General features: G+C 36.9%; 1 protein-coding gene, 1 long non-coding RNA gene and 1 pseudogene across 3 annotated transcripts; 2 read left to right on the top strand and 1 right to left on the bottom strand.

Annotated features, from left to right (window-relative positions):
* The first annotated feature begins 1,221 nt into the window (after positions 1-1,221).
* On the top strand, positions 1,222-9,870 carry LOC127643929 (pleiotropic regulator 1-like; annotated as a pseudogene).
* Positions 9,871-10,009: 139 nt separating this feature from the next.
* Positions 10,010-13,556, bottom strand: LOC127643923 (fibrinogen gamma chain-like). The gene is made up of 9 exons (XM_052126875.1): positions 13,378-13,556; positions 13,229-13,282; positions 12,923-13,106; positions 12,214-12,298; positions 11,973-12,103; positions 11,720-11,853; positions 11,400-11,584; positions 10,928-11,205; positions 10,010-10,672 (listed from the first exon to the last, which is right to left on the bottom strand). Exons 1-9 carry the CDS (start codon positions 13,501-13,503, stop codon positions 10,491-10,493), a joined length of 1,359 nt encoding a protein of 452 aa, XP_051982835.1. The 5' UTR covers positions 13,504-13,556; the 3' UTR covers positions 10,010-10,490.
* Positions 13,557-13,688: 132 nt separating this feature from the next.
* Positions 13,689-19,480, top strand: LOC127643931 (uncharacterized). 2 transcript variants are annotated; one of them, XR_007970600.1, is made up of 6 exons: positions 13,689-14,123; positions 14,259-17,195; positions 17,493-17,570; positions 17,721-17,942; positions 18,109-18,259; positions 18,346-19,480. It is a non-coding gene; the product is annotated as an uncharacterized LOC127643931 (long non-coding RNA). The 2 variants fall into 2 exon arrangements; XR_007970601.1 differs by having other exon boundaries at positions 13,689-14,127.
* Positions 19,481-21,039: the final 1,559 nt, after the last annotated feature.

The following is a 21,039-nucleotide window of genomic DNA, read 5'->3' as shown; positions in this document are numbered from 1 at the left end:
TTGAGGAGGAGGAGGAGAATCTGCCAGTTCCTCCTGAGGCTGATCCAGAGAGCGTATTTATATTGAATCTCAGCTCTGTTCCTGTGGAAGAAGCTGGATCCTCATTGGTTGAGCCAGTGGTAGTTGCCACAGGATCTCAGAGGAAAGGCTTGAAGCGCCCTTCATCAAACAAAGATGATGATTACAAGGCACTTCTGCAAAAAGAGACTGAAAGGGCAGAAGCACAGCTTCGTCTGGCAGAGGAACAACTGACTCTGACCAAACTGCAGCAAACCAAGGCCAGACTTGAGATCCACCTCCTAAAGGCTACGCTCAGACAAGCTGGTCTCTCCACATCAGATGAGGAAGTCTGAAATTATTGTGGAGTATTTGACATTAAGTCTTTTTTTTAATTCAATACATCTATATTTGAAACTTGTTATAAATATCCTCAATGTACAGTGTTTGTGTTGTAGGTCTCAGATGAGCGGACTGCTGGAAGAGGATGGGGTGGGGTTTTTCTTGTTTTTAGTTTTTTAAATGTGTGTGTTTTCATTTCAAATAAAAATAAACTTATATTGACCCCACACTGGCTATTCTACTTGTTGCTCTTTACATATCTATAGTTCTACATTGTGATTTCCTATCCTGTTTGAGCACTGGTTATCCAGATTTGGTGATCCTGAAAAGTTCCTATCCGGATCAGATTGATCCAATCTGATGTTGCTTTGAAAAACTGGCTCAAAAGTAAGCTGGATTACGTGATCACGGATCGCAAAAAAAAAGGATTACTAAATCCGGATCAGTTTTATCTGGATTAAACCTTTTGAAAAACCAGCCCCTGGAAATTTATTATCTTTTAATCCCATAATACAGTCTTGAATCTCTTCCAATTTAATATTTTTGTCACAAAATAATTAAAATTCTTCATCTATTTTCTTTGTTGTATCAAAAATTCTAATAAAAAATTAATCTGTTATGTCATTATAAGGATCTGAAGTGTAAATATTTTTATAAAACTGAGTAACATATTCAACAATTTCTTTATTGTTTTCACATACTCTATTATTAATCATGAGTTTACGCATAGATGGTACTTCACAATTCCGTTTTCTAAATTAAACAAATATTTTGTGTTCTTATCACCTTGTTCCATCCTCTTAGGTCTACTCTGCCCGAAAGTGGACTGACTAGCTAGAAAGACGCGCCCGGAAGTCTTGTATTTCACGTCCGGTTCATCATTCTTGTTTCGTGTTTTGTAAAGTATTTATTGTTCAGTTTGATCACCGTTGTTGTGTTGTTAGAAGTTAAAACAAAAATGACAGAGGTATGTATATTATTTATTTATTTTTCGACTACTACAGATGGATAATCCGCACTGAGAACAGTGAATAAGTCTTTGTGAATAAGTGCTGCGTGTTTCAAATTTTCATCACATGTGTGCATCTGGGTTTAAATGCACAAGTTTACCACACATTTCTGCCTGACTGATCGGAGCATTTGCTATTGACTGTGTGTGTTCTCTCCCTGTAGGATGTACAGAAGCACTCAGTGCACACGCTAGTTTTTCGCTCTCTAAAGAGGACTCATGATGTGTTTGTGTCGGATCATGCCAAATCAATATCGCTGGACGAGAAGAGGTAAACACACACTCCGCTCTGAGTAGTATTCCAGAAGGACCTGCGTTTTATGGGCTGTAATTATGGCAATGTAATGTAGCCAACGAACCTTGCAGGCTTTGTTAAACCAGGTGGTGTACCACTGGGCTAGTAACTGAAAGGCTGTAGCTATCTAACTCTATTTGGTTGCTTGATAATGAAACTTAAATTCTGAACCTGTAATAAGTCAACCAACCACAATAAGTCATTGTGAATAAAAAGCATTTGCTAAATTATTAATAAATAAACACTTAAGGTATTGCATGTCCCTTAGCCACAAGATGAAGATGGCAGCGAAGATGAGGACCGAATACGGACCTGTGTTACACATGCCCATGTTGAAGGAGTGTAGAGATAAAGGGCCACTCCACACCTCTGACTCATATGGCCAGCCGGGATACCCTCTCTCTGGTGAGTCTGGTTTTTTTTTGTGTTTTTTTTCTTCTAACAAACCAAATCATGGTGTCTAATGTTTTAATTATAGTTTTTTTTTATTTATCTGGGTAGCTCACTGGCAAAGGCGCTGGCTACCACCCCTGGAATTCACGAGTTAGAATCCCAGGGCGTGCTGAGCGACTTCTGCCAGGTGTTCTAAGCAACCAAACTGGCTGATTGCTAGGGAGGGTAGAGTCACAGGGGTAACCTCCTCATGGTCACTATAATGTGGTTTGCTCTTGGTGGGGCTCGTGGTGAGTTGTGCGTAGATGGATGGCGTGGGCCTCCACACACGCTATTTCTCTGTGGTAATGAGCTCAACGAGCCACGTGATAAAATGCATGGGTTGAAGGTCTCAGATTTGTCCTCACTACCTGGATTGAGGTGTGAGGCCTTAGAGGAAATTGGACATTCCAAATTGGGAGAAGGAAAAAAAAATATCTGAAGACAGTCATAAACTTTACACATAAGTTTATTGCTCTTTCATGCCTATAAATGTTTCCCCTAATTCCTGCAGACACAAATTCAGATTACCTTATGACAGGAACTCATCTCTACCCATCTGCGCCAGGTAAGACTGATAGCCTTTATAGTCCTTTCAGGGCTTTGTGTAAGGATTTTTTCTGCTGGCCCAGTAAGGCCAGTAGCTCAGAATAGGATGTACTACGATGTACAGAATGTATGTGTGTGTGTATATGAACATTAAAATGATATTTAAACTAGCATTGTTAAAAAATGATGACATTGCAACCATTGTTGATTGATTTCTGATTTTGAACCTATTCTAAACTTCTAAGACTATCCTGCACTGTTCTCTGACTATAACCAGCCATTCCTGCAATTTTTAACAAAACCCTGCCCTGTTTTAACTGACAGAAAAACTACGCCGCTCTTCAGCTGGAGAACCTAGATGCTAAACATTGAAATTAATTGCATGTAATCATATATTCTTCAAAGGTGTTATAAGGTTGCACAGTAATGTCATTAGGAGTGCTCCTCACTGCAGACACACAGATGCAGAAGATGCCTAGTGAAGCAGGTGTTCACTCCATAGCTCTGGCCCTTCCTCCCTCTCGAGGAAGGTACTTAACCAAACACAACCATGTGTTGGTCACGTCAAGCCTCTCATTTCCTCGTTAATCTTATTCAGATTTAAAATAAATAAAATTAGAAGTGTTCCGTTCCTATTTTAATCGGTAAACCGGCAGTTCAAGAGAAAATTAAATCCCTTAACAGTATCTCTGCAGTTCTTTTTTTTTAATGGATCGTTTGGATGTGTAAGTTGTAGATTCATACATTTCAAATTACAAGTTTTATTCTCTGCTCTGTAGGGAGGATGCCAGTCAAACTGCAGCCAGTGTGGGAGATATCCACAGACATGCAGGAGGTGTAGAGAGATCTCAACCTCCACAGCACGCACTGGTGAGCACCTCCCATCTGCTCAACTCTGATTCTGTTTCTCAAAAGTTTGTTTCCTAAATTTTAACTCTATTGTCAGTCCCTGACAATCCCACACATGTTGTTTTATATTTCAGTGATTTTAACTTCACAAATTGCACCACGGATTTTCAAGCTTAATACAAAGAGGGTTGCTGTTGCAAGTTATGTACAATGTTTTTTCAAAGATAACATTTATTGCATAATTTTTCTTCTCTTGCAGTCTCTTCTGGAAGGAGGCACCAATAATTCTACACTGGTGGCTAGAAAGGCTCCTACAATGCCCAAACCTCAAGGGCATCCGCCATGGAAACTCTATAGAGTGAGTGCTCTTGTCTTGCTCCATGTGCAAGCCTGTTCATATCGCAGTTAAGAAAAGAAGATTTTCACTGTACTTTGCATTATGTTGTATGTTGGAAAAGTATGTCATCTGGTTGTGTCTCTCAGGTCATCAGTGGGCATCTAGGATGGGTCAGGTCTATAGCAGTGGAACCTGGTAACCAGTGGTTTGTGACTGGATCAGCAGACAGAACTATAAAGGTTAGCTGTGTGACTTGAGATAATTGATTGGTTTCATTTCAGTACAAGGCTACATCCACTGTTAGAGACTCGGGTGCATGTTCAGGAGTGTCATCAACATGTCACAGAATGTTTTCTGTTTTAACTTATTACCAATATTTTATACAGTGTAAATTAGTGAGTGGCTAGTGTTAAGTGTTTGTTCTGTAATGACAGATCTGGGATCTTGCCAGCGGTAAGCTGAAGTTGTCTCTGATGGGTCACATCAGCACGGTGAGAGGGGTGGCTGTCAGCACACGCAGCCCTTACCTCTTCTCGTGCGGGGAGGACAAACAGGTTAAGTGCTGGGATTTGGAATATAACAAGGTACCATCTTTTGTGTAATCTAGGGATGTCAAAAGTGCCAGTACTAAGGCGATACTAAAGATGTAACGGTACAGTTTTTCAGCAGTACCAGTGCATTCGCTCTGTGCTCTCACCTCACTAATGCAAATGTTCTAAATATACTCTTAACCATCAATTCAAGAAATATACTAAATAGGTGGGATGCATCGATCTGATACCTGGATCGGTATCAACTCTGAAACTGACGTTTTTAGATGGATCGGGTATTGGTCCAACAAGCCGATCCAAATCTGATACAAATAAGTAAATATACAGGATGCATGCTCAGTGCATTTAAGGGAATGCCGCTGCTCTGTTGACATACATACATAGCACACGTAGGCTAGTAAGGTGGTCGTGGCTATTTTCAGATTTGATCGCTACTCGCAAACGACATCTCAAATGTAGATACTCAATAGTTCGGTTCACAAATCATATGCATTTAGAATGGCACCAGAGGAGCATTTTACCAGAAGTTTAATAAGAATTTAATTAAACTAATGTAAACTAGCCTACATATAGGCACCTATATGACATCCTGGAGTGTTCTGGGCATCACTATAAAAGCCTGAGGGTTTTTGACTGATATCTTACAACTAAATAATAATAATTAAAATGTTTTGAATCCTTTAAATTCCAGGTACAAGTTGAAATATTTGTGCAAAGGAAACTGGCTTTTCTACTGAAGACTTAGACTGGAATTACTGTTGATTTTGCTGCTAGTTAACCATAAAGGTTTTCTTAATAGGTTAGACATTTATATTGAAATGATGTGTAGTTAGAGGTTTGTGTTTCTTTAAGTATAAAAAGTGAGGCGTAGATATTCTAAACTTATTATGAAAAAAAAATGCTGCTATCGTATTGGAATCGGCATCGGCTGATACTGAGATTTCAGATTTCAAGACCTATACAAACAATAGAAGATTCAATTTTCTAATAATAATAATAATAAAAAAAAAGGAAATAAAGATTTTCATTCAAAATCAACATTATAAATCATGCGGCACCATCAATTCAAGATGTATACAAGCAACTACAGATTCCATTTTCTCATTAATAAAAAACAGTTTAATTCTATTTAATGTACGTATCTAGAATGCTTATTGTTTTAATTAAAGTTAAACCACCTCTTCTTGGTAGCGACACCTTATCAATTCCTATGTAGTGAATGATGCCACTGGATGATTATATTCTATAAAATGTGCTGCTAAATGGTAATTCATATTTCTACATTTTATAGTACTACGATGTTCCGCAATACATGTTTGTACAATACTGTGTACATGTGCCACAGTAGTTTGTTTCAGCTGAAGAAAGTATTAGTTCAGATTTAACCAGATAGTCTCTAAAATTGTGCCTTCTTTTAAATGCTATAAAAGGGGGATCCTGAAAGACAGGAAGCCTTTTGTCAGATTGTAGAAAATGCCAGTGTTGATTTGATAATTTTCTTAATTTGCTATGAACATTAGCATATTTCATTGTAAATGCAGCTGAATATCTTTAATTTTTAAAAAGTCAGTGTCTAATAATTAGTATTCTAATAAATTGACATGACTGCAGCCATTTTTTGGATAATTTGTGATGCACTCTCAGAGATTTAGGAGTCCCCAGGAATACTTAAAGTTGTTGTTGGTTTATGAGCTACTTCAAGCATTAAAATGCTCCATTAATAACTTATTGGAATAGTTTTTATAAATTTTAGCCTTAAAGGGATAGTTCAACCAAAAATAAAAATTCTCTCAACATTTACTCACCCTCATGCCATCCCAGATGTGTATGGCTTGCTTTCTTCTGCTGAGCAAAAACAAAGATTTTTAGAAGAATGTCTCAGCTCTGTAGGTCCATACAATGCAAATATTATGGTGACCAGCACATTTTGCTGTGATAAATTGAAATTGATATCAAGAATAATTTCACTGGTACTTGTATTGAGTTTTACTTTCAAAACATAGGCATATATTAAACTGTACAGAATAAAAACAGACTATTATTCAAAGTGTCCTTGAAGCCATCTTTCTGTGCAAGTATATAAAATGAATGTGTTGATGCATTCCTCCTCTGGTTATGCAGGCTGCTATTATGAACATGTTTTGTGTTGTCCTCAGGTTATAAGACACTATCACGGTCATCTGAGTGCAGTTTATGACCTTGACCTTCACCCTACTATTGACGTGCTGGTGACCTGCAGTCGAGATGCCACAGCGAGAGTAAGCTGTCAAGACACCAACTTTGTTTAATGGTCTTGATGATGGTTAATTATGATGGACCTGCTGTACAAAAATGGTAAATGTATGTGGTAGGTTTAGGATATCCGGACCAAAGCAAATGTCCACACCCTTTCTGGACACACTAACACTGTGGCTACAGTCAAATGTCAGAATGCTGAGCCACAGGTGATTACTGGTAAGTATACATTTTATTTGGACTCTGCCTTTAGATCTGAAGCATTATTAAACACTTTTATTCTATTTTCTCGCTATATTCCAAGGAATTGTCTGGTGTTTTTGTTGACATGCCATACATTCCTTTTTCAGGCAGTCATGATACCACCATTAGACTCTGGGATCTGATTGCTGGAAAGACGAGAGCCACACTTACAAACCACAAGAAATCTGTCAGAGCATTGGTGCTACATCCCAGAATAAACTAATTGAAGGCATCCAAGTCAGGTAGATCTATTTCACTGTATTCCTGTCTTTCTAAAGTCTGGTTTTCTTTTTTTACAGGTACACCTTTGCTTCTGGCTCTCCAGACAATATTAAACAGTGGAAATTTCCTGATGGGAACTTTATCCAGAATCTTTCATGACATAATGCCATTATCAACACACTTGCTGTCAATTCAGATGGAGTACTTGTGTCAGGAGGTGAAATATTATTTCCTACTGTTACATTACAGAGTCAGTCTTGCTAGAAATGTTCTACAGTAGTATCTAGTTGTACATGGAGTCTTTGGAGTTTTATCTTTTGGAGTTCATTGGAACAAGACTCTTTTGGATACAGATTTCATCATTTGTGTTCCATTTATTCTACGCTCAGCTTTATTTCCTCTCTTTCTGTCTATCCTCCCTTATGTCCATCAATCATATCAGCTGATAACGGCACTATTCACATGTGGGATTGGAGAACTGGCTATAACTTCCAGAGGATTCATGCTGCGGTGCAGCCTGGTTCTCTGGATAGCGAGTCAGGGATCTTTGCATGTTTATTTGATCAGTCTGAGAGTCGGCTAATAACCGCAGAGGCTGACAAAACCATTAAAGTCTACAAAGAGGATGACACGGCTGTAAGAAAATCTAATTTCACTACTTATGCTAACAGAAAACTAATAATAATGATCAAGACACAATGTAATTTTAACAAAGACTGCAAAAATGAAATTCATTCAGTGTTAAATGTTTATGATGGATAGTGTATTGTGAGTTTATAATCCTCCTAAAGACTTCTCAGAACTCCTGTATGTTCTAGATGGTCAAAAATATTTGCTTTAATGTGTTTTTGTTAATGAAACTGGCCAATATTTTGGGGTGTTCATTTAAAGTTGAAATGTGTAATGTCACTATCACCACCAAAATAAATTGTAAAAGGAAACGCTTGTTTTCAAACAGCTTTCCCCAATATTCACGCACACATTGGTTTAATCAATTTTGTGCTGTTCAAACAATGTCTTTATGTCTCTGCATATTATGATGGGATATGAGAAAGTATATTAACACTAAAAAAGTTACACACTTCAGCTTAACTTGTCAAATGAAGGATTCTCTCATCAAAAAGTTTCATTGACTGACATTTTTTTTTCTTTCAGACTGAAGAATCCCACCCAGTTAATTGGAAACCTGTTATCCTGAAGAGAAAAAGATTTTAGATTTCTGTATTTCATCTGTTTTTGTTCTGACATTGTCTGCTTGCAGCATACATAAATAGCATGTCCACAATTGAAGTGAAATGGTCAGTGGACTTACCATAAGATGTTACATTTTGGTTCTATCTGCCCATTTATATATATAAAAAAAAGTAAATTACAGTTGTATACATGGAAATAAGGGTTCCTTCACTGTCAATTCCAAACACCATTTGCCAACTATTTACGAATTGTATGTGACCAGTCCATCTAACTATTCATTATGAACGGCAGGAAATCATCCATTCTATTTTGGATCTGATCACTATTTGCCATCAGGATACAATACTCCGTGTGCACATGAGAGTGCTAGATAAAACAATGTTTGTTTTCTTTTTTCTCATTTACTGTATACATACGTTTTTACATTTTAGCTTTATTAGTGATGGATGTACATGTTTCCAAGGAAACTCTACTTCTGATATTCAAAACATTTTTGGTCTGTTCACAGCAAAAGCTGATGGAAAGCAATTAGCATTTATGTTGTTTGTAAAAGTGTGTTGTATTACCTGCTGTGGCAATAAAGAGCTCTGGAATTCAAAAAACAAATGGTGTCCATGTTGATCTGATCATCAATTAATGTATCTAGTTTTAAAATGAATAGCATACATGCAGAAAAAAAGCTAATTATGTAATGGATCCTACCCTAATTCACAGAAGTAGAAGGTTGTTCAGATTTATAATGTTCTGCATTCTAATGTAGAAAATTGAGAATGTAATTGTTGTGCAAACTTTTTCTTGCGAACAAATGCTGTGACGTCATGATGCAAACTTACTGGGTGTTGCGACATGATCTATGACATCTGCGGGACACAAAGATATTTTAAAAGCGATTTGATGGTTTAAATCCATATAATGCAAGTCAGTGTGGTCCAAAACTTTTAAGCTTCAAAAAGTACATAAAGGTAATCCATATGGCGATTGGTTTAATCCATATCTTAAGCTATATGATTGGTTTTGTGTGAGAACAAACCAAAGTTTAACTAAGTTTTGAAATCCTGCCCAGATAGAACATAGTGCAGGCTTTTGGTGACCACACATTTTAAAAATATCCCAAAACAACTCGTAACAATACGTCAAGCATGATGAAGTGTATTGAGCTCAAAATCATAGTTGATCCAAGAAGACTGCAGAGTTGTATGGATTACATTTGTTTGCCATTATGTCCTTTTTGGAGCTTGAAAGATTGGTCACTATTCACTTGCATTTTATAGACAAACAAACATTATATCTTCATTTGTGTTCTGAGGAAAGAAGTCATACGTGTTTGTGACAGTAAAAGTTATCATTTTATCATTAAAAATCGTTTTTGGGTGAACTATTCTTTTAAGAGTAACAACTAGTTTCCTCCACTGAAATAGCTAACTTGGTTTTTATCGATACATGTACCACAGCACAGATTATGAAATTGTCTTGCATCAGGGAACAGAGTTTGGAGTGCAGCCTAGTTGACCCCATGGTAGTGCTCTATCAGGGTAAAAGTGGGGCAATATTGACTTATTGATCATGTTGAGCACTGCTCCGACACAAAGGTTAACGCACCCACACAAAACCTGAATAACAAACATACACCAGCAAACTCCTACGCTCGCATATCAAAGGGCACATGGGTCTTAAATTTGCAAAAAATAAAAAATGGCTAATATAATGAGTCAATATTTTTCTTATTGATTATATTCAGAACAACCAAAGAAAAATGTTTTTAAAACACTCTTATATGCTTTTTAATCAGGAATAATTTTCTTTTACACCATTCTCTTTCACACATTCCTTATTTTTATGTTCTGTTTGTGTACCTTTTTTTTTGCATAGCCTTACTATTTTGATTTTACCCTTACCTAGGCCTAAATTGTCAGTGCTCACAGAATGCCTACAGCATACCTTCATTAAAAAAGGTAGAGATTTGTATTCATTGTCAGATGCAATTTAAAGAGAATCAAATTTAACATCATGATTTTTGTTCAAAGATAATGTGTTTTGCAAACATAATTGGAATAGATGGAAAACAATTAGGTTGTCATATAAAAAATGACAAAATGGAATATATCAGAAACCAACAGACAGATGTTTACACTAACTTGAAAATGTCATGCCCTTGTCATTCCAATGTATTTCAACTTTAGCTTCACAACAACAAAGTAATAGCTCAGAATAATGGGAGCATAATTGGTTTGGTCTTTACATGTCTGCCAAGCCTTCAAACTGCTTGACACCAGATTGCTGCCCTCCAGCTCCGATTCTGTTGACTGGAATTATCTTCATGGTGGTCTCCTTCAGAGAATACCAGCGACTGTGCCATGTGGCCCAGATAATTCCGTTGTCGTATCCGAATTGTGTGTCCTTCTCTGTGTACTTGCCATCTGTGAAGAAAGAAACATCGGCAAAGAGATTCCTGCATTCATTATACTGATATTAGCCAAGACCAAAATTGTGATTTGGTTTAAGATTTTGAGTCAACAGTGTAACTCCACAAACCTGTCTTTTGTTAGATTATAAAATAATAAAAAAGAAAACAGTCAACAGTTACTTTCCATTGACATATATAGTTAATAAGTATATCTAACCATCCCACATAATTCATGTATTAAACACAGCTTAATGGTGTAGGGTTTTACCCCTGTAATATTTTCCATTGAGATGAGCAGCATGGCAGTGGTTCATCCACCAGCCAGAGCCTTCCTGCAAGGCACAGTGATCATGGAACTTGTCATTGTCTTTGTCAGGTGTACTGAACTGCATGCCATTGTGAGACGTGTAGAATTTGTCACTGGGGTCAACGCCAAAGTCAAAACCATCAAAAGCATCACCGGCATCTCCACCAGAGTAATATGCATACGTCAAACGATATGCATCAATTTCTGGTCCAATTTTGAATGTGGAATAATCGGCATACCTGAGAAAGCAAGTTTTACAAGACAAATATGACTGAATTAGTGACAAACACTATTCAAAACCAGTTTTATGCCTATTCATTGATTGCTGTGTACCCTAATGTTCAGCGACATGTTTGATCTAATTGAAGAGGTTATGCAATGCTACTTGGCTGGAATCCATTATGGTTACAGAACAAAGCGTGTGACTCTTTACTTTTTGTTGCCTTCCCAATCGACTAGCTCTATCCTCAGCACGTAAGGCACGCTGGACTGAACAGACAACAGGTGCATCTTCTCATTCCCCAGCCAGAACTCTGTTCTATCATTTGGTGAGAGATACCCAAAGCCTTCCTTATACTGAATCCAGTTTCTGTTGAAGTCAACGCTACCATCCCGTCTCTGAAAAACAGATACATTTTGATTGATTAATAAAGTTACACACATTCAACATTTGTGAGTCAGTGTCATTCATCTGTAAGGTTAAAAAAATGTCAACGAAAATCATGTCACTTTACATGTTTGTTGCCTACATACCCTCTGAAGTACAGTCCATCCCCGTCCAAAGCTGTCTATCTCACAGTAGACCAGAAATGCTTCAGAAGCCCTTGCTGGTTTCACATAGTAGAGCCCACTGACCTTACCACCTTTGTTTGCAATGTCCTGACAATCTGGGGAAAGATTATACATGGATACTTCATCTGCATACTCTAAATTAATTTCAGTTTGCCAGTCGTCACAAAGATGCTTGAATCATTCCAAATGATTGAACATCTAGAAGGGTTTTTACCTTTGCCTGTGACTGTCTGAATCTCCACAGTGTCTTTGCATGGCTCTTTGCACATCTGATCCAGCTGGAGAGACATCTGCTTCAGATCGGTTATTCTTCTCTCATTATCCTGTAGGTTTGTCTGTAGTTGACTGAAAAGAGGGGAATAAAATACAAATACAAACAGAACTGATAAATTACAACTAAAAATCTAACTGGACCAAAATTAAGATGAGCAGTATATAAAAAAAATTGTGCTTACTATATTTGATCTTCCTGAGCGACAATGCTCTTCTCAAATCGCAAAATATCATCCAGCATGCTAGAGGATTTCTTGATGTATGTATCTGACAAAAAGACGAAGATTAACCTTGTGGAGCTCAAATGAAGTTTCATTTAAAATAAATTATATATATATATATATATATATATATATATATATATATATATATATATATATATATATATATTACATTATTTATATATATATATATATATATATATATATATATATATATATATATATATATATATAAAATTAAAAAATATATATATTTTTTACCTGTACCTCAGCCTCAATAGTGCAGCAAATATGAGCATTTTGCAGAACAGCATGTAGTTACACAATAAGTAAATTGTATTGTATTGTACATGTGTATTTTAGTTCATAATATCTAAATACACCAAATAGAAAGTGCGTCCAAACACACTATATATATACACACTAAAAGTAAAAAGAACTTATTTGGACAAAGAATTCTCTCTGGAAAGTTTCGGGAGCACAGGTCAGAGCGGAGGCTACCTTTATGTCCTGTACTATCTTGCATTAGGAACCTAATATTTCAAAGAACAGAAACCTGCATTAATCCTGGGCCAACATCCAAAATCTATTTGAAATATGACCGAAGACCAGGGTAACCTCTGTACACACTCATTAACTAAAACCCACTATGAATAATCAGTTGTGCTACCTGGTGCTTGTTTTTGTGCTTGTGTTTCTGAGTCTTTTAGATAGAAAACTTTGTCCTGTGCTCCTTTGGTAAGATTGGCGATTTCCTTCAAATCCTGTTCCATATGTTCCAGCTTTCTGTCGATGTCAGGCTTGTACCTCTGTAAGTAATCGGCGACTCCACATGTGGTTGGGCAGTATGTCCCCTAAGGAAGAGGGGATGGAGTGTGAGCATATATAAATCGCTGACTGTTACCATGAACATTTAAAATGGAAGATTATTACCTAAAATGGACAGCAGACATACTTATATCGCATGCATACTTACAAACCCGTCGTTTGAGTAACATGTGTCTTGTGGTGGTGAGTAGTCCCCTCTCAACTGCATAAGGTTAACAAAGGGTGAAAAGACAATTATCTAAAAAGTAGTATAACAAATTTGCTATTACAGTGACAGTCAAATGGTGTATTTCTCACCGCCGATGTTAATGTAGACATTAGCAGCATGAAAGCAGAAACTTGTATAAATGGGGTCATGTTGGTCCTGCAGTCTGTGTGCTGCACACTTGAAATTGTGATGGACTGTTGACTTCTGCAGGACATTTATCTGATCAATGTCCTCCTCATGACAGAGATAATGTTCCACTATACAAATAAGGGCTAGCACTATCCCTCTCTTACTCTGAAGCTAAATAAGTAGCAAAACTCGAGAGCTTGCATATTTGGATTTGAGAACTTGTACAGTAAATATTTGTACTTGTAATTTGATATTTATACTAACAGTATCGATGTGAAAACTTGTAAAATACAAATTTGAAGTTGAATGTTGCAATCTGCACTCACAAACAATAATTCAAAGCTTGTGTTCTGAATTCACAGTGCAGACAAGTAGTCACAAATTTGTAAAATGATATTCACATAGATAAAACTTCAGACACAAACTTATATTACACATTTAACTTTTGTACTTTAATTCATTTTCACAGTACAACCACAAATCGACACTTAAAACTTTTCAAATCTGGCACTTCAACTTTAACCATTTCGCACGTAAATCCTAAATGATTTAACTGATCCCCCAGTGTGATTTTCTTTGCGGCAGTTATTATACAACCCATAAAATTTTTAACTCCATTGCGATGCATCAAGCTTGTCACATGACACTGGGCAGTCACATGTCGGTTCACCGCTGACTCGTCTCGCTGGAAGCTGGAGGACAGAATGTAGGTAATTGGTTTAAAACATGTATAAAGAATTATAAATGTTTAATTAATGGTTTATATTGACATTTATTTATTTGATTTTCTGGGGCTTTGAATTTCGCTCATACATGCAACTTTTCTACCAACGCATTACAGGATTGCTACTGGTGAGTACATTTTAAGTCTTTTTTGATTGAGAACTCACAAAATTGTTTGAAAACACACGTAGACCATGATAAACGCATTAATAATATGTTTATGATCTGTATTTATCATAATGTTATGGGCATATTGCACGTGTGATCTAATGTTTTATCATGTTCACTTTGATCAAATGCTATTGTGTGAGGTATTGTCTATATTCTAATGCTAATATTAGGAATGTGTTGCAACTGAAAGTAGAATGATATGAAATTCATCAGCAATATACTTTAATGTAAAGGCAAAATGCTCTAAATACACATTTTACAAAATTGAGTTATGACTGAAATCGGGACTCTTGGATTATTATCTGTCTTGTGTTAGATGGGTTTGGCTCAACTATGCTCATATTCCAACAGAGGGTGACAATTAGCTGAACAATTAAAAAAGTTTGAAGCCATTTAGTTTTTTTGTGTTGGCATGTGGTACTATGTTTGACATTTGTAATGCAGTAATAGTCTGTAACGTAAGTAGGAGGAGGCAGACGAGGAGTGCGGATCTAAACGCGGGTCTTTACTGAACAAAGTGAAAACAAAACAGACTGGAACAAAGGAAACATCCACGATGGGAAAAATTAAACCAAAACATGAAAACGTCCAGGGAACACGAACAGGGTGAACGGGGTGAAACATCAAATACCAGACATCTACAAACAACGATCTACAATGACTGGGGAACAAACAGGGTTTAAATACACAGGGAGCGTGATGATCAAACGACAAACAGGTGAGAACAATGATTGAGTGCTGGCAGTGATGAGGGCCGGGAATTGTGGGAATTGTAGTTCATGAGAGGTGACACAAGAAACACTGGGCAGACAACCAGGAATCGTAACATAGTCACACTGTTTCCTTCCATCACCATTAGATGCTCAAATGTGTTACTAGAGTATCCCAGATAGCAAAAAATGTCCGCACGGCTTCTTTTTGCTGCCGACCCTAAGCTGTCGGCTATAGGTGCGTCCCACTGGCGGGGATGAAACGTTTGCCGCCGAATTCGTCACTCCCATTTCTTGCGAGATGCCGCCCGCGAAAAACTGGCGGGCCGCCTGCTTCATTTTCTCTGGCGGTTGCCTCGGGCTAATCGACCGCTGCCGGCTGGCGGCAAGCCTCTTTGAAATACAAGGACAGCTTAGACTCTCAAAATCGACCAGCCATGTTGGCTATTATTATTTTTTGCTCCAAAGCCATTAGGGTTTATAACATAGTCTTGACTCTTGATTCCATGATAAGGTAAGGTTTAGGAAATTACATTTAAATTACTTTGAAACTCTGAAGTGATTATACAGTAATATATGTAAAATATATTGAATTATTTTATGCACTTAAATTGTTTAGCCTACATTTCTTTGATTGATGCACATTTGAGACATGCACCAATAAACCAAAAATAATTCCTTTTGTAAAACTTACTTGGCAATAAATATCTTTCTGATTCTGATTAGGTTTTAAAATAGATATTTAATTCATGGTATGAACAATTTAGCAGAATAAATTGATGAAGTTAGACTTTTCACCAATGCCTGTATCAGTGAACAGTGAAAGACATCTGCAACATGGCCAAAATCTTGGGTATACTTTATATATTTTTTTATTAATTTGCAACCATGGTGATATCTATCATAAACATGAAAATCCCCGTTTTGACGTGAAGGATAAACTCGATGAAAAAGCTAAATTATCCTCTGGTTTCGCAGTTGCGCAGAAATTTAGTTTATGTATTTACATTTTTTCCAACCTCGATTTTTTTTTTTTAGTTATTTTACCTTTTACAGGTAAGGGATTCATTTGAAATTATGACCAGTACAAATGTTTAAGAAAGTGTTAAAGTCCCTGTAAAGGCAATAAAAAAAAAATCTAAACACATTATAAATGTTAAATGTATTGCTAAAACACATTACAAAGACTGAACTGTGGAGTACTGAATAGCCTACGTGCACAAGCGTAGTGACGAACTTCTGCTGTCGCCAGAAGTCAGCATATCTTTTTACGGTTTACTTGCGCGTCGCCCAAAATGTCTGTTTTTACTCGATGTCTCCATGATCTTCCAAAAATTAGCGTCAGCGATGTTCATCGCATTGTTGATGCCTGGTCCCCTGATCCGACAAGCAAGAGGGACAAGGGCTTTAAATTCTACATATCAAGTTATCTGCACAACTACAAGGGTAAGTATTTTAATCTAATGTGGTGTGCCGGCAGATAGCGGCTAAGCTAGTTCGCCACGTGTTTATTTTTAATGTATCGTTAGTATAGAAGCTTGTTTTTTCTTAGTTTTAAAGCAGACTGTTTGTTAATTTTTGTGATAATTGTAATATCAATTATATTAACTTGCTCTCCTCTCAGTTTCTAATAAAGATCAGGGCACAGGTGAAGTCACTGTCAGGGCATTGTGTTACAGGTCCATGAGGAAAACGGAGAAACCTCACAGTTTGAGTGTATGGTGAAGCTAGAATTGATAAGACCGCAGTTATTGGCTTGTTACTTTAATAGCCCGATGGCTAAGGTTATTCATGTTTAATGTAACTCAAATGAAAACAGTTATTGTAGGCAGGTAAGTTTCCCTAGCTGGTCCCCTCCGGGTAAAATTTGTTCTTATTCAAGTTTTCAACTCAGTCATTCGTTTAAGATGCAATCTTGTGTTATAAGTATTAGGCTATCATGATTATACAGTGAGCAAGCTATATAAATAAGTATTTAATATAATAAAAGTGTAGAGAAACAACCTAGGGTGTAAGGTAAAGGCTGAATATTGTAGATTTATTACAATATGTTGCATGTTTGAATTAAAATACCTGTGGATATGCAACTTCCCACTCATGAAAGTTTTATGTTATTCAAAGGAGCGCACTACAAAGGCCTGACTGGAGATTTGCCTGATCTATCCGTCCTTCAGGTGAGTAGGGATATAACAATAGCAAATTTCACTGTACAGTATGATATATCAACCAAAATCTGTATACCAATATTTCATTATTTTCTTTTTCCTCCCCTTTTACAAACAAATATTCTGCTTCAAAGAAAAAAAATGAAATTGATGTTATCATAAGGGTTCTTCATTATGAACTTGTATGCCATGCATAACATACTGTGGATAGAAATTACAGGGAAAGTTACTGGTATGATAATTGTGGTTATATTATATTACTATTATATTTAGTGTATTGCTAATCAATATATTGTTACTTCCCAGGTGACAGCGGCTCACCTATAGAGCAGGTGAAGCAAGTTGGGACAGTGTTGAAGACGTTTGCTCGCACTGGGCAATCAGGTACAACTTGCAAACAACACCTGTGGTTGTTGGTTTAATTCCCACTGGGGCCACCTGTACATGTAGTAGACCTAGATATAAATGTCATAGTTTAGTAGTTGAAGGACCAGGACTGACTACTTTATTCTTTTATTCTGGGAACCCGTGTAGGTGCAGATCAGACCCTAATGCTGCGACGTCTTGGAGAGTTTGGCGATGTTGTGCGTAGCATGGACAACAAAATGGACGCTATGCTGCAACATTTCAGTGCCAATGTGTCTGTTGGAGAGTTATCCCTGCCAGGGGATCTGTTACTCCCCCCTAGACACCCAGGAAAATTTGGCGTTGCTTGACAACAGTTTGAGGCAGGATAAAGAGCTCCAGCAACGATTTGTAAGTGTGCCAATTTCGTTTATAACGCCATAGGGTAATCTAAAAAGTAAAATTAAGATTGTACACTGCATATTCTACAGTCTGAATCCACAGCCTGTCATATTTTAAATTTATGAGAAGCTTCAGAGAAATGTAATTTGTAACAAGTTTTTTATTTTATTTTCAGCTTCGGTTTTTGGCAATCAAATGTGGGAGGGACCTAAAGACAACTGTGCTTCAGAGTATCTTCTCTAATCACCTTTCCATCAATACAACCTGGACTGGTGTAGGGGATAAAGCATGTTTTAGAGACATGTTCCTGAAGACCATTGTTCAAAGTAAGTTGGATATTTTTTTTATATTTAAGTAGATGTGTATGACCTTATGCCATTCAAATGGAATGACAGATCTTTATTTTCTACAGGAGCCATCTGGAAGAACCTGGCAACCCAGGATGCCACTGATGAGGCGATCCAGGTTAACGTTACGCGTTACCTGAAAGGAGCATCTGAACGTGAAGGTGGAAAAAGGCGCCGCACAGCTTAGAGGGACCCACAGCCGACCCCTTAAACCTAGGCTGACTACTGACACCCCAGCATCACTGACAACTGGAACCCTTTCTTTATCTGGCAGTCAGTAACATCAAGACCCCTAAAAAAGCCTGCTAAAAGTGTCAGACTACACTCACCCAAACCACACTGTTCACTGTGGAAATTGCTCTTTTTTTTTTTCTTTTCTCTCGTGACCCTGCCTTGAGGGCAGCTCCTTGGATGAATATGGGATGGTTTGTCCTTTTATACCTGTTATCCTGCACATTCTTTGATACCAAAGATCCCAATTGTTTAATATACAATTTGCTGCTTATTTCATTGTTACAGTGCTTAACTATTCTATTTTTAAATATAGCTTGTACATCCTGGATTATACATCTAATACTTTATCTGCACATTATCTGGTATAAAATATTCTACTTACCGTGACTTTAGTATTGGCTTATTTCATTCCGTCAGTGCTTAATGATTCTATTATAGTTTGTAAATCCTATTTCATACCTCTGATACTTGATATTGCACATTAACTAGTACCAAAAATTCTACTTTCATTCCGTCACAATGCTGAACTGTTCTATTGTTAAATATAGCTTGTAAATCCTTGTGCCACAGGTCAGCATTGCAGTTATTATGGTATATTCTACTCCAGAGCTTTACTCTAAATTATTACCACTTATCCTATTGTTAGAAATGACTTGTAAATATGATGTTATACCTCAATTTATTTGGTATCCTGCACTTTATTTGGTACCAAATATCCTCATTGCTTATGTTTACTGGTAATTCTTTTCATCCCAGAGCTGACCTCTTTATATTATTAACAATTATTATAAGTGTGACAATAGTGTTTTTTTTAATTTTTTTACCAAAATTGAATTGGAAACCTGCATGTTCTTTAGTGTGTGTGTGTATATATATAATGTTTGTATTTTTCTGTTATTTATATTTCAGTGATCTGACATCTTGTTTCAATGACAGTTACTGTACTTTGAAATGTGGAATTAAAATGCCAAATGAAAATGTGTCTGGTTTGATCAATCATTATTCTTGATAAACTGCATGCTATAAATATAAAAAAAATATATATATATATAAAGAAAAATCTAAAATTAGATTTTATTTAATTGTATCTATTGATCTATGCTTTTTACATGCATTTGTTTATAGATAATATTTTTGTAATAAATATCAATATAATGAATAAAAGCATACATATTTAATAAATACAAGCAACATAACCATGACAGCTACTAAATAGCATGCATAACATTCAATTACATTGCATGTGTGGTAAACAAAAGCCCACAATGCACACATTTCATTGATAATATACCAATTACAAGGAAAAAATACACAATTTAAAATAACAATTGAAATATAACAATAACTAATACAAATGTCATAACAACAATAACAACTATTAATTAAAATGTTCTTATTTTATTTCACATTTCTCAGTAATGCTTCAGTGTGTAGTACTCCTCAAAACATGGGGCAATGCACAAGGGAGTGTTGCATGCCACACACATGAATTTGGTGAGGCGCCTATGCTTTGTCCAGTAAGTGCTGGATAGAAAGACATAGCAGTGCCGCCTGGTCCTGCTGCCCTGGGAAGCTGTCTGAGGGACTTCGGAGGGGAAATGCCTAGCTGTCAGACGCAAGAGTGTCCCAGGCAGGACGGCCTGCTTTGGATGGACACAGAGGTGTGCAGTGCACTTCTAGCTGTCCTCTCATCAGGTTCATCCTGAACTGCAGGGATGTGATGAATTTTCCTATTGATAACGGAGAACTTGGGTGGGAATTGAGGAGTGTGGAATATGACAGCAAGGTCATTGTTTTTTTTTTAAATGATTTTAGTTCAGTTTAAATGCAGTCATTTAATTTACATGAAAAAAGTATTAAAATGATACAAATAAAGTCTTTATTTGTGTATTTATATGTAAATCACAAGTTGTACTTAGTCTGATGTGCAAATTTCTCACCCATAAGTTGGCGTTGGACAATGAGGCTGTTCAGTACTGCAGTGTCAAGGAGGTGAAAGAAAACTTTCTTGAACCATTTGGTAGTTTTTCTGGTACAATGAAGAAAGCCTTTCATCATGTCAGCCTTGTCTACTGCCCCCATCTTTTAGTTATATTTCAGCACACAGAGAGGCTTAATCTTTCTTTCTCTGGTGATATGATCGACTTTTCTGGTGGCTAACATGGTGGATGGATGGACCGTGTTAAGAAGGTGAACATCCCTCTTGTAATGCCATCTCACTGCCAGTTGTGTTCCATTTTCTTTACATTCAACCTGGCCCTTTGTCATTTTGCAGGTGAATGTTGGAATTCCATTCCTGTTGATTCGTACAGTCTCACAAGCTCCTGTATCCAGGGACAGGAGGTGCTGGAACAGTGTGGGACTACTGTATCAGTTGTTCATGAACAGGATGTTACCCTTTTTCAAGTATGGGGCCAGAAATGTCTTGAAAATGGACCCAGGTATTCAAAGGCTTTCATAGTGCTGGATGTGTATATGATCATGTCCTGCACGTAATCGGTGAGCACAAAAATGTTTACCCCAAA

Source organism: Xyrauchen texanus, chromosome 5 (genome assembly GCF_025860055.1).
Source record: "Xyrauchen texanus isolate HMW12.3.18 chromosome 5, RBS_HiC_50CHRs, whole genome shotgun sequence".
Taxonomy (NCBI): Eukaryota; Metazoa; Chordata; class Actinopteri; order Cypriniformes; family Catostomidae; genus Xyrauchen; species Xyrauchen texanus.
This window is presented reverse-complemented; position numbering and strand designations above follow the sequence as displayed.